Raw genomic sequence first — 14,914 nt, 5'->3', positions numbered from 1 at the left:
GAAGTGGTATCGCTCCAGCGATCCCTTTCTGCCGGTCAATCTGTACCAAATCCTGACATTGACAATGAAAGTGCAACTTAATTTGAAATTTGTGAAATCCCTGATGAAATTAATTTTATTTGATAACTACCCTCAGTTACCGCTTAACGGTTTTTCTTGTGGTAACTAAGTTGGACTTAAAACCGTAAAATAGTTTTGACAATTTAATATTGATGCGTCATTGAATTGAATCGGCAATGGTTGCCGTGATGCCCGTGTCGCCATATCGCATCCAAATAAATAATGTAATAACGTAAAAGACAAAGAGAAAAATAAAAAAGAAAAAGAAAAAGAGAAAAAAAAAAAAAAAAAAAAAACATTGAGAAATGTTCATTACGTTGCAATCTGTATTACTTTTAAGATTTATCGTTTGCAAACGTTATGCGTTTGCGAGTCGAGTACTTTTAGTTAAAAACCGCGACGGTTTGAGCCGAGTGTGCGAATCTTTTACCGATAATTTCAAAATAGATATTGCGTTTACGTGGCGTACGGCATTTTCCTTAGTTAGATTGCGTCTCTTACTTTTCATTTAATTCAGATTGTACCAAGGGTTTACTTTAAAAACTTCTCCGCCTCTTTACATCCCCAAAATAAATTATTGATGATGAAAGACAATTCCTCAGAAGCTTCCAAGACTTATTATGACAGGCATTGCAACGAACTACACATAGTGACTCCAGGTAACGAAATACTATCTTTGGTTATTTGCAATGCTCTTTTTACTGTAAAGTACATACAATATTTGGTATAGCTTCGTTAACACTTCTTGTATGTAGTCAAAATTGTGTAGTACCTAAACTTCTTAATCTAGTTGACTTTGACAGTAGGGTCATCGATATAGAAGCCCTGCATGTTTACATCCAAAGTAGAATGGCCGAGGCGGTGGTAAAAAAAAAACACTATTAGTAAGTAGACTACTTGGTTTTAATTAAAAACAACCAAACGTCGCTTCACCTTTGTTTAGCAATCCTTATAGTGAAGTACACAGAGTGCTCAAGAGCGGTATCTGGTCGTCATTGGAGGCCTTGCAGGGTCACAGATATCCAATTGAGGCGACCTGCTCGCCCTGGTGATCTTCTGGCGGCCGTACCGCCTCTGGTATCAACGGTGTCAAACGTCTAACGCCACTACAGCCACGCAGCCCGCTACTACTTCTGCAGTCGTTGCAGCCTGCGGCTATTGCGACCGCTGGAGCTGGCGTGCTGCCTGTGTCGTCTACTACATCGACCACTGCGTGGACTATTTATTCCCGGTGAATATAGTTTCAATTATTTTAACATTTACACAAACATCATCACAAACACTTTAAAAGAAAGAGTAATGAGAATACTTATAATTTTACTTATTGGCGGCGTGGAGTCGTTTATAACTAATAAAAGATGCCATGTGGCAGTCAAAGGACACAGCATCGACCTTCCCAAACTCCCCTATAGCCTTCTACGTGGATCTATCTCACCTGATTCCCTACCTATACTACACACCACGTTATAACTGTATTCATATGAAAATTATGAGCAGTGTCTACGTGTACACAAAACACAACATACTTACTTATTTTATAATTATAATATTTATCTGTTGTCGCGTGGAGCGAGCAGTGTCAATATAAATTATTATTATCTGTTGTCGCGTGGAGCGAGCAGTGTACATATGAATCATTAGCTGTTGTCGCGTGTAGCAAGCAGTGTCAATATGAACTTATAAATATTCTCTTTCTCAACATTCATAGCAAGTTTGTGTTGTCACACGTCTTATAGTTCAGCCTTGTCACGTTCAGCCAAGATAATTAAACATTTTAATTTTAGATACTAAAGTTCAGCCTTGTTTAAGGTAACTAACTATTCGAAAAACACAAGTTTCTAGATTCAAACAAAGCCTAGGTTAATTGTGAAAGTACCTAGCTTCAGAATTTTTTTTTTTTATTTACAGAAAAGAACTGGAGGCGCTGCAGAGCACGCACCGCACGTCAGTATGGCCGTGTCGCCGGGGAAGCTTGGCTCACTGAGGGCTCTATGGCCTCAGACCTAATAGTTGTCATGTTTGCTCTGTGGTTATTTCGAATCGACTTGTTATCTAGTGGTCTGATCATTTTGCAGTCAAAATACTATTCCGTTTTGATTTAATTAATAATTAGTCTCTCAAGTAATGATGACAGGTGACAGCAGTAGAAAAGAAACTCTTTAGGTTCTGTGTTGAGATTTTGCTGTCGTAATGCTCAGCAAAATCTACGTTAATTAATTTAATAAATTTAGAATCAAGTTTTCATGTAATTAGGTTTTGATTATTTACTCTAGAAGTAATTAAGATTGTAAAACGTTACCACCATAACGTACGTGGCGGCGATCGACCAATAGGAAATGATCACGTAACTCTCATCCAATGGCATCGCGTCCCAAATGGCGCGTACGCGTGTACCGTCACTGTGTATTCACTCTAGTGAGGCATCCTGCCTCCGTAGTCTGCTGATTTAGTAATTCAGTTCTAATCGCGTTTTTAAGATGGAATAATCGTCTTCTACAATCTACTTGTTAAGTATAGTGAAATAGTGAAGTGTTAAGTAGTGTTATTAAGAAAAGGAAAGTAATTAGTGACTTGGGCTATTAATTGGTTCAATTCTTTGTTGAGCAGCTTGAGGCGTCATGCTGCTTGTCGCGTTAGTGATTTTGTTCGATAATGTTTCGTGATGAAGTAATTATTGATCTTAAATTGTTTACTGTGGGCATGGAGAGCACGTCGGGCAGGGTTGGTGAGTGTTTACTAGTATTAAAAGGCGCCTTTAAACCACACCCAATGGTCACAAGTCCTGGGACTTGCTCGATGTACTTCCTCTACCACAACTACCAGGGTAAAATAGTAAAATTAAGAGTAGTATTGTGTAAGCGATTAGTGAGGTTAAGCGTAGCATACCTATTGTAATTGGCAGAGCCGATGACCAAGGTTAGGTCAGCGGTTCTGTCCATATTTTTATTAATGACTCTACGATTTTTACGACATATAGCTAAAGAGTTCGTTTGTTTGTTTGTTTGATTGAACGCGCTAATCTCAGGAGCTACTGGTCTGATTTGAAAAATTCTTTCAGTGTTAGATAGCCCATTTATCCAGAAAGGCTATAGGCTATATATTATCCTCATATTGATACGGGAACGAGAACCACGCGAGTGAAACTGCGCGGCGTCAGTTATTTTTTTATAAAATAAAGAATTTGTCTATTTTAACCGACTTCCAAAAAGGAGGAGGTTCTACGTTCAGCTGTATGTATGTTTTTTTTTTTTTATCTATTGTGAGTATTTTTTATGGATATAATAATAAGCATGGTTTAGATAATTAAACGTTGATGACATTCATTGTGTTGTACTTATGAAATAGCATTTTGTTGATATCCAACCAGCAGACAAAGTTAGAATAATTACAGTTATGCACTACGCTGTACGAGTAGTTAGCATATTATAATTACCTATTGAAATATCAACTCCTTCTTTTTAGAAAATATTATGAATTATGAATATGAATATATTATGAATATTAAAATACATTTCATCGTAATCAACATTAGCTTAGTACAGACAGAAATATGACATTTAAAGTGTTATTCAGATAGCATGGGTACGGTGACAGTTCATTTCAAACTTGAAAGTTTGCCGCGATTCACGATAATAGTACGTATTATGAACGTCATAAGGCAACTGTCACCGTACCCATGCTATCTGAAAACACTTAGAGCTACAACTTGGCTACAACGCTACTCACACTCTACACAAAGAGGAATGACGCATGGCTACCTTAAAGTTTATATCTTTAGCGATGGCAAGCGATGTGCTGCGACGCTATGTGATGATCATTAAAGAGTGTATCAATTTATTATTGAGAAATCGCTTGGTGGTACGTCTTTGCCGGTAGGGTGGTAACTAGCCACGGCCGAAGCCTCCCACCAGCCAGACCTTGCAACCCACCACCTCCCATGGCCCTTTCAACCTCTCGGTAATTTGGGCCGAATCGAGGGAGGGCGAACCCGGTACTTGCTCCAGCTGCCACCAGCCAGACCTGGACAAATTAAGAAAATCTCAGTCTGCCCAGCCGGGGATCGAACCCAGGACCTCCGTCTTGTAAATCCACCGCGCATACCACTGCGCCACGGAGGCCGTCGAAAGAGTTGAGTGGCAGAGAATAACCTTGAGTGGAGTCACGCACTTGTGAACGATGTGTGTAGGGTTAAAGGCGCCTTTGACTGTTAACAAACACTCTCCTTTTCCACTCAAGTCACTCTCCCCGCCTATCCTATAACAACCCAGGATTAATATCCAAAAAAGGTGTGGACGGATCGAACGCCTCGACAAGAATGAGCTAGACTCTTATATCGCTAGCACTCGGTCTCCCACTACTCATATTCAGTTTAAAAATATATATGATAAAATCCGCTATCTTACTACTCATAACACATTCTATACGCTTACGTTAGGGTTATGTACTGATATACGTATTGTAAAAGTATATTTATTTATTAACCCTACCGAAACTTAGTAAAACCACACCGACCTTCAAAACTACCTAACATTTGGTATATGACACATATTAGTTATCACATTCTGTCACGCACAGTTCCTGAATACTCCACGAAGCCCCACATTAAGCCAATTTTCATAAATGTCTTGTCACGAAAGGTGGGAAAAAGTTAATCGGATCACCTTCGTGCCGCCTTAGTATTAACTTAAGTGTGTAATTCGCAACGCTTTGGATTATAGTATTAAGGATATTAAGCCAATGTCACAGTACAATAGTATTATGAAAGACCTACTTACATAAATAGCAGGAATACTTAGTATAATTGCATTTGTGTGTTTATTTAATACTAGCAGGCGCCCGCGACTTCGTCCGCGTGGATTTCAGTTTTTCACAAATCCCGCGGGAACTGTCGCGGACTTATTTTAAAAAATTCTAAATATGTTCAATGTACACAACTTGACCTGTTACAGTTTTATTATAAGTATAGATACTGATTTTTTTTAATTTTTTGTCTGTCTGTAAGCATGCATGGAGAAAAAAAAAACACCGTCACATGTTATTTAATATTTGTCGATGTTTGTTAGAGGCGCTCCGCACGTCTCGATACCGTCCAAACGTCACCTTAACGGCTCCACGGAAGATCAGCGCGGTATCCTTACGGACACTGCAATATGCTGAGTGGTGACCCTTTTAGGATCACATCATGCAAGTTGCAATGTATTTTAATTTATTGTTTTTTTTTTTCTCTCTTTTCTTTGTATGATGTGTATTCTAAATAAACTTTTCTTTCTAAATAAACTTTTCTTTCTTATTGTTAAAAGCAGCGAAGTGTCACTACATAAGTTTAGCCTATATTGGCTCACGCAACAATCTATAAGACATTCGATGAACCGGGTGGGCTGCTAAGCTTCTGGAGCGAGTTCGACTGGCTGGATTACCTAACTCCAACGGGGACCTGTACCAATGGACTTACGTACTAGGCCAAGAACAAGAAGAACGGTGCTTCATCTGGCATGACAAGATGCGGTCAAAGTTGTTAGCCTTCACGTGAATTTACCTAAAAACCTTTTTTTACTACTATTTTAAAAGTTTATTTTTTCAAATTAAAGGTCATTGACCAAGTGACTATGAAGATTTGTATTGGTATCAACTTTATTGAGTCACAATGAAATAAACCTTAATTGTATGATTTGAAGACTTTTAAATATAATTTACCATCTAATGATTATCGCATTTCACGATAATCAGCAAGTGTCGAGTTACGCATTTTACATACCTACCTACAGAAAACGTAATGTTTAATAGAAGAATGTTTGAAGAATGTTGTGGGCAATCTATCTGAAAAATCCGGGAATATTTTTTTTTGGAAACACTGCTTTTGAATCACCATCATAATCATCATCATCATATCAGCCGATGGACGTCCACTGCAGGACATAGGCCTTTTGTAGGGACTTCCAAACATCACGATACTGAGCCACCTGCATCCAGCGAATCCCTGTGACTCGCTTGATGTCGTCAGTCCACCTGGTGGGGAGTCGACCAACACTGCGCTTATTAGTGCGGGGTCTTCTTATGAGGCCCATAGTTAGCGAACAAGTCTCGGAACCATAGGTCATCACTGGCAACACGCACTGTTCGAAGACTTTTTAGTATTCAGGCATTGAGGAATTTCGGACGAAAAGATGTTGCGAATTTTCCCGAATGTAGCCCAGAGCCGAGTTGGATTCGGCGGTTCACCTCTTTCTCGAAATTGGACCTAACTAATTGAATCATATGTCCTAGGTATATGTATTCGTCTACAATTTCGAGTGTATCAACATCATCTTTATCCACCCATATTCAGCTCGCTATTAACCTGTGTTAGGCTAATATTCCAGCACGCTGGCCTAATGTGGATTGACAGACTTCACACACGCAGAGAATTAAGAAAATTTTTTGGTATGCAGGTTTCATCACGATGTTTTTCCTTCACCGTTCGGGATCACGTGTCTATTAATTTCTTAAAATGCACACAACTGAAAAGTTGGAGGTGCATGCCCGGACCGGATTCTAACCCACACCCTCCGGAATCGGAGGCAGAGGTCATATCCACTGGGCTATCACGGCTCTCTTTGGTGCTTTTGGATGCAATACCCAAATTATTAAGTGGAACATCATCGCCTAAAGCAGTTTAACGCCTTATTTTGTTTCTCACACTTAGAAGTTGGTAGTGTTAGGTCCCGGTCATTATTATTAACATCTTATGATCAAACTAGCGGACGCCCGTGACTTCGTCCGCGTGGAATTTAGTTTTTCACAAATCCATCGGAAACCATGGATTTTTCCGGGATAAAAAGTAGTCTATGTGTTAATCCAGGCTACAATATATCTTAATACCAAATTTCAGCTAATTCGGTTCAGTAGTTGAAGAGTGAAAGAGTAACAAACATTCATATCATCAAAATCATCAGTTTTAAATCTCGGGAAACCATTAAATTTCCATTTTTTCGGGATAAAAAGTAGTCTATGTGTTAATCCAGAGTAAAATCTATTTCCATTCCAAATTTCAGCTAAATTGCTTCAGTAGTAGCGGCGTTATAGAGTAACAAACAACCAAACATCCATACAAACATCCATACAAACTTTCGCGTTTATAATATTATTAGGATAGGATCTACCACTGAACCGTAAAATAATTAAACATTATACGTATCGTATACCAGCATTAGAGCAGCGCGGTGAGTGTAAACTCCATATCACATCTCCTATAAGGAGAGAGGCCTGCACCTATTAAGGCCTAGGCCGTTAAAAAAGTTATATGATGACAGTACCTACTTCCTGGGACTGATATTACCGTAAATTAAAAAATGCCTATTCGTGCTATGAAAGTGCTCCAACGTAGCAGGAAACACGGCTACCGGAAGAGTATTCCACACCTTAGCCTAGTCCATCCATTTGAAGCTTTGCCAAGACTTAGTTACTCAAAGTGCGAGTAAAAATACCCAGGTACGACTGTCTAAGGCTTTGGTAATAATATATTGGTTACCTTTTTTAGTTGTATACCTAATAAGATGATTTTATTATTTTTGAAAAAGAATAATTAGCCAGAAAGACAAGAATATACCGAGATAATGACCTTATGAGAGAAGTTTAATAGGAAACAAAAAATAATCTATATTATTATTATAGAGGTAAAGTTTGTACTAAGGAGTAATCTCTGATTCTTCTAAGGCAATTTTGAAAATTCTTTTACTAATAGAAGGTCACATTATTTGTAAGTGTCATAGGCTATATTTTATCCTCATATTAATTACGCGGAACTACGCGGGTTCTTCTGCTACTAATAATTAAAATGAGGTAAAGTATATGAGTTTTTGAGGTTGTGTGGGTAATCTTTGGGTCCTAAAAACTGATTTTGAAAATTCTTTTACCACTAAAACACCACTTATGATATGAGAGTGTCATAGGCTATATTTTATCTTCGTATTCCTACAGGAACGGGCACTACGCGAGTGAAACCGCGGAACATCGGCTGGTTTGAAATAAAAAACAACAATGCACGGGTAGAAATATTTATTATAACTGAAGTGAGAACTATTCACGACGATATTATAATGTTGTTACAAGAAATCTATGTTTTTACAAATAAATTAATACATTTTGTACAATTCGTTGCATCAACCAAACGTAACAATAATGTGTATAGGAGAGGAATAAAGAGAATTGATGAAGAAACTTCTGAATTGTAACATATTACAAGCCAACAACAGTTATTCGTGTACTGTACAGTTACACTGTACGTTACGTTTTACGCTGAATCATTTTGATTACAGTTTATATGCAATGCAAGCATGTAGACTATCATTAGATTAAAAAATTACCGTCATAACTTGCTAACGCTATAAAAAAGCGCTTTAATGTTAAACGTATCCGCATAGCGTCAAAACACGGCAAAACCATAGCTAAACGCGACTGTACAGCGACTGAAAACGGTAAAACTAACTCTGAACGCGACTGTACAGCGTTGAAGTTGTTCGCAAAACACTTGGAACGCGACCGTACTCAGCTAGGCGGGACTACCACGGCGTTGAATGCAAGTATGCAGCACTGAGCTTAAGACGTTTAACACTGAGCGAACTTTTGTACAGTCGCGTTTAGTCTTTCAATGCAACCTCATACTGCAAAAACAACTGCAAACTGCAGGGTTACTATGGATGGAGTGTACCATTGAAATGATGAGTCCCTTACATTGTTTTTCAACGTATTTTCGTTTTGATTAGTTAGTTATTTCACCGAAATGACCTTTACTTCGTCATTATAAAATAAGTGGTACAACAAAGTTATGTAAATAACGGTTTTTTGTTAAAATAACTTTACTACATTAATATAACTGCACAACTATATCTACTCGTACATGCCACGTTCTGTAAAAGGACGATAATAATGTCATTTCCTTTCCTTTTCTATAATAACCCTTCTGAAGGCGAGAACAACGCTGAACACCGTCGTTTAACATGAAGAATTATAGGCTCTTGCCTATGCTAGCCAGATATCTTTAATTTTGTAAATTGAGGCTGAGTTTGCATCCTGATAGCTTCCGAAAATAGCAGGTTTCAAGGCCCCAGATCCTCTATAGTCCAAGTATAAAACGTATTTTTTCTTTAATTTCTACGGGATCATTAGGAATCATGTCGTCATACCCTTAGCTTCGCTTTCCAACCTTTCGATTTAGAGCTTTAAAGTTCAATTTAAAACGCTGTTTTTTGAAGGGTTGCCACGAAGCAAATACAAGATTTTTCATATTATAATTTTTCATACTATTTCATTTATATACTCTGAGGAAAATAATTTAAAAAATATTCTTTATTCTTGGACTTTGAGGAAATATTCTTTATTCTTGGACTTTCCCGTGAAACCTGCTACCATCCAATACCACCACAGTCCAAATTTCATAAATATCATTTTATTTTAAAATTGTACCACACCTAACACATTACTATTGTAGAGCCCAATACCTCGACCACTAAGGCAATTGAAAATCAAAAGTAGTCCATGAAAAAGGTTCCAGCTCAGCATTGTGCAAGTACCAAGCAAATGTTGGACATACAACGCTGATTATCAGGCTGATATCTGTACTTATCGCAGGGTTTTAGTCTTGTGCTAAATTGCGACTTTTAGTTTTTCATGTCATTATCGACGAAATAATTGGATTTATCACGAGGTTGAAAAGGACGGGACCAAGTGGATCCCCCTGTTGACAGCCAACTGCTAAATCCAAATGTCTTTATTAATTATCTATAAACAGAATACACGCGAGAAACTGACCAAGGTAAATACTGTAGACCTTCGTAACAAGCTACAAGTAAGGCTTGATTCAAATACCTACAGTTCCAAATTTTGGTTAAATGTCGAAGAATCGAAAAGAAAGAAGATCGTTTACGATCGCACATTTTTGTGACATGGTTTTTCACATTAACCAACAAAGAATAGAAACTAACTTTACTGGTAGATATTTATAATCTCTTAGGCATGATGAACATATAATAAGAAAAAATAAATGTAGAAGAGTTATTTTGAAATATTAGCCCTGGAATCAAATTGATTGTAAAACGTAATTCGACATCGTTTAAACCGTTTCAATGGAGAGGTTTTATTCCTTTTCATTAACAAAATATATTGAGAACACAAATCCACGATAATGGAATGGCTGTCACAAGAGCATATATTAAAAAAACGAGCGAAAAAATGCGTAGAGAAAATTCCGCGGAGAGCTAAAGTTACAGGGTTTTTTATATGGGGCGTACAATTTTGTTAGCCTTTAAAATATTAGCAACAAGGGTCCATATTTTCATATTTTCACTTAAACGCGGGGTTCGCGACAAAAGTTTTCACATTTCATCTATTATTAAACTCGTTGGCTACCAAGTTGTATGGCCTGTAAAACTTGGTCAGTACGAAACTTGGTCATGGGCGTGTTATTTAGAGGAAAAATTATATTGGTGTGCAATAACTTTTACAATAATTTGTCGTATCAAAAATGCGGACTTCTACGCAGTCGAGATGGTGGTGATCGTTAACGCTTAAGCCCCCATTCGCACGAGCATTTTATTAACGGACGTTAAATAAGTGTTCAAATGGAACAAATGCGTCAGCGTTTTAAAAACGCGGCGCTTTTTTTCGGGCTGCGTTGCATTTTCAACTTTAGGCGGTGGAAATAGATCTTCACTTAACTTCATACTACATTTGAACACTTTTTTAATGCCCGTTAAAAAACGCTCGTACTAACACTGTAAACAAGCGCTTGGAATCTTCTTTCATTTAAACTAAACTAACGAAATATATTGGAGAAAATTATTTATAATGAATATTATTTCATACAGTATCTTTACTTTTATATAAACTCCACTTCTATGTTACTTGGAAATTGGATATTACATCATAAATTACATTATACTAAATTAAGTTTCACTTATATAACACATAATTATTGTAATAAAGAAAATATTAACTTTATGATTTATAATAATCGAATGCTTACTTACTCTAATATACACGATTTACAAATTAAGTTCACAAAGAAACACGAATATCTTATATCAGTAAAAGTAAGGTGTTTTGGCAATAATTAGAGTATTTCCTTTAACTTTATAATTAATTTATAAACATCTTATAGATATTATAAACAACAGTTACTTTACAAGAAAAAGTAAAGGAAGATCTTTGTACAATTTCAATTACTCCTATAATGTATTCAAATATCTTACACAATAATATACATTCTTTCTTATAATCTGGAAGCGAAAAAATATACATTATTTAATTATTTCAATTGCAAGTATACTTGATAATTATTTTATTTATTTACAATAAATTTCGATTTACTTTTATAAGTATTTCAAAAAACCATATATTTATTTAAATAACTAAAATTAAACAAATAGAAAAAAGGCTTAGCCTATTTAACACTTAATTAACTACAATTTTTACAATAATAAATAACGTAGTCTTTAACTAAGGGGAGATATGCGAATCATTATTTCTAATATCACAAACATTGTTTTCTTTTTCGCATAAACGTTTTAAAAGTTAAAATACAACTATTAAGGTTACAATGAAAAGAAAACTGGGTAAATCTCTTCCGACTTGTGAGACTCCTTTTAATCTAATTTCATTTTGAACGGGATGCCCGTAAGTTTCCTCTATCGATTGCATTAATTCTTTAGGGCAGGGAAGTTCCTCTAATGGAATGTCTGTGAGCTTCACTGCTTTACTTACTTTAGTATTTTTTTCTTTGTCATTGAAATCTTCGCCTTTGTCGTAGTATTCGTAATTATCGTCAGCAAGAACATTGCTGTTGTCGACTTCTTCATCCGTGGGTTCACTTACTCGTCTTTCGTTAGTAGGTTCTGGTACGCATGAGATTTTTTCAAGAGCATGTTTCATTGTATTGTCTTGAGTCTCGTTCCGAAGCACGTATATCCAGGATAGACGGCAATTACAGCTAAGTGGATTACCTGGAACAAAAGAGTATCTATATAAGATTTAACTTCCAGACTAATTGCAAATAAGTTTGAACTCCGCTTCCTCCTTTCAGTAATTAACGCTGTAGTGTCGTTAACCTTAAAATCCTTCCTTAATATGCACAGCGGGAGTAGAGATGGCTCTTTTGAAATTCAAATAGTTTTTTTCTAATCTAGCGGGAGATCTTGGCGTTCATTAATTCTAATGTGGCCAATTAAAATTTTATGCGAGTTTTTTGCCACCTCAAGCTGAGAATGCACTTTTCCACTTTACGTATATTCCAGCATCCATTACGCCTAAAGGACTTATTATTTCCAAAGTTACTTCGAAGAGCCATTATCAGACAAAGAGTAAAGTATCTCACCTACCCCCGAGGTATAATTATACGCGTTAAGCGCTTACGTCATTTGCTTAATAACATCGTCATAAATGAATAGATACAGTTAAATTCTACTGTGGAAACTGCCAAGAACAGAGAATATTATTAGACGCTATTCTATTAACGGTCGCGACTTTCTACGCATGAAATTTACTTTATCAGAAATCCCGCGGGAATCATTGATTTATTTGAGCAAAAAAATAATCCTTTATCTTTCAGAGAAAGCCACATTAATATCCGTTCAACCGTTCCAAAGATTAACCTGGATAAATAGAAAGACAGACAGACAAAAATGGTAAAAATGCTTGTTTCTGTTTTGGTATCTTGAAATCAGAAACAGACACTTCAAATTTATTCATATGTACTGATGGATAGAGACGGTTCAATTCCACTGAATGTAGAAACTACGGTTTATACACAGTACATAAATAGCTAAAAGAGGTTAATGTATTTGACATTAAGCCTTTTCTGAGACCTGCAAAATATATGCCAGACTATAAAGAAAATATATCGTGGACATCAGCGTAAAACGGTCGATTTGCATTCAGGGAGCCGTGTAGAGCGATGTAAAATTATCTACCAAACTCGGTGAGATGGGAACCTGCAAACGGATGCGTCCTTCGGTCACGGCACGGAGAAATCACTTTTATCGGAGGATCGCTTCTCTTCCCGAGAATTTCTCAACATTGTAGCAACTCGGTATTGAAATATCGCATGTTATATAACATTACATTTACTTTACGGAAATTCAGACGTGAATTTGTTGTTTGCTGCACATTGGTTAGTTGGTGTGTTAGTTAGTTAGGTTACATGTATTATTAATTTATTTATTAACCTTAAGTTATTAGCTGTTTGTCTTTTCATTTTATATTCATTTATTAAGTTAGCCCTTGATTTCGATTTGACCTGATGTTAAGTGATTATCATTCAGTCTTAACTTTAAGCGGGCTGACTTGTTAGAAAGAAAGAAAGAAGAAAGAAAAATAATATTTTTATTTGGTCAGTAAACTTAAAACTAAGCTTTCATATTTTACAAAGAACAACAAAAGTGAAAGTAAAAGCGCACTGACCAAATAAAGGTCTCCCACTCAGCTTAAAGTTGCAGCTAGCTGCAGCGCTGGTTTTCAGGGGAAGCGTTTAAAAGGGTGAGAGGTACAGGTTTATTTTACGAATATCTGTGATGGTTTCTATACGGCATCGTACCGGAACGCTAAATCGCTTGGCTTGGCATTGTCCACGTGTAATTCAGTTTATCACAAATCCCGCGGGACCCATGGATTTTTCCGAGACTAAAGATAGTTTGGTGTATGGCACAATTTTTTAAATAAATGTTTTTCTTTCTTTCTTTCTTTCTTTCTTCTATATAATTCTCGATAACCCCCTCTGTCTTCCAGTGAATGTTCCATTAAAAAGGCTCAGCCAGAGATTAGCCCGGACAAACTAAAATACAGACTGAGAGACAAATAAATCAAAAAAGCTTGGTTGTGGTTTGCTTGTGTACAATGTACATATCTCTAAGCAATTGAGACAACGGTTATTTTGAAGTCATAGACGTACACTTTATATTTCAAATAAAAGAAAGAAAAAAAAATGCGTTTACTTCGAAATTATGACATACATCACAATATCTCCAGTATTTAAATGTATATTGATGATGATAGTCATGTAATAATTATTTATCTAAATTGCAGTGGTGATAAAGTTTCGGGTTGCCGGTGAAATGTTGAAAATTAATGCTTTTGAAGCTCTGGTTTCAAATATTAGATTCTAAACACTTTAATAACCTTATTTGAGTTTGCTTTTGCAATTTCAGCTTCAAATTTCATCAAAACTAGTATGTGTAATTATAATATAGTAATTCACGTATGGCGATTTGATAGTTCAAGATGGCAAGATGGGTAGGTACTTGAAAATGAATAGATATGTGTTTTTTATTTTGCAACAGAGATATGTACTTAGTTACATTGTACACGCTACCAAACAAAAACCAAGCTTTTTTAATTGTTTTGTCTCTCAGTCTGTATTTTATTTTGTAATAAAACGGGCTAATCACTGGCTGAACCTATTTTAATGGGACATTCACTGGAAAAGAGCCCTGATAGCCCAGTGGATATGACCTCTGACTCCGATTCCGGAGGGCGTGGGTTTGAATCCGGTCCGGGGCATGCACCTCCAACTTTTCAGTTGTGTGCATTTTAAGAAATTAAATATCACGTGTCTCAAACGGTGAAGGAAGAACATCGTGAGGAAACCTGCTCTCCGGAAAATTTTCTTAATTCTCTGCGTGTGTGAAGTCTGCCAATCCGCATTGGGCCAGTGTGGTGGACTAATGGCCTAACCCCTCTCATTCTGAGAGGAGACTCGAGCTCAGCAGTGAGCCAAATATGAGTTGATAATTATGATGATGATGACCTTTAGTCTCGGAAAAATCCATGGGTCCCGCGAAATATGAGATAAACTGAATTGTTTTGCTAAAGCCAATTATCGAAAGAT

The 14,914-nt window shown here is 36.6% G+C and overlaps 1 protein-coding gene across 1 annotated transcript in view; it reads right to left on the bottom strand.

The window, feature by feature from the left end:
* Positions 1 to 8,079: 8,079 nt before the first annotated feature.
* LOC112053570 (connectin-like) overlaps positions 8,080 to 14,914 on the bottom strand; it is a 62,128-nt gene continuing 55,293 nt past the window's right edge. Inside the window, exon 3 of the mRNA XM_024093030.2 lies at positions 8,080 to 12,035. Within this exon, the coding sequence (XP_023948798.2) occupies positions 11,608 to 12,035 (428 nt within the window). The 3' untranslated portion in view covers positions 8,080 to 11,607. The remainder of the gene's footprint in view (positions 12,036 to 14,914) is intronic.

Source organism: Bicyclus anynana, chromosome 16 (genome assembly GCF_947172395.1).
Source record: "Bicyclus anynana chromosome 16, ilBicAnyn1.1, whole genome shotgun sequence".
Lineage (NCBI taxonomy): Eukaryota > Metazoa > Arthropoda > Insecta > Lepidoptera > Nymphalidae > Bicyclus > Bicyclus anynana.
Note: the sequence above shows the minus strand (reverse complement) of the source record. Positions and strands in the feature narration are given on the sequence as shown.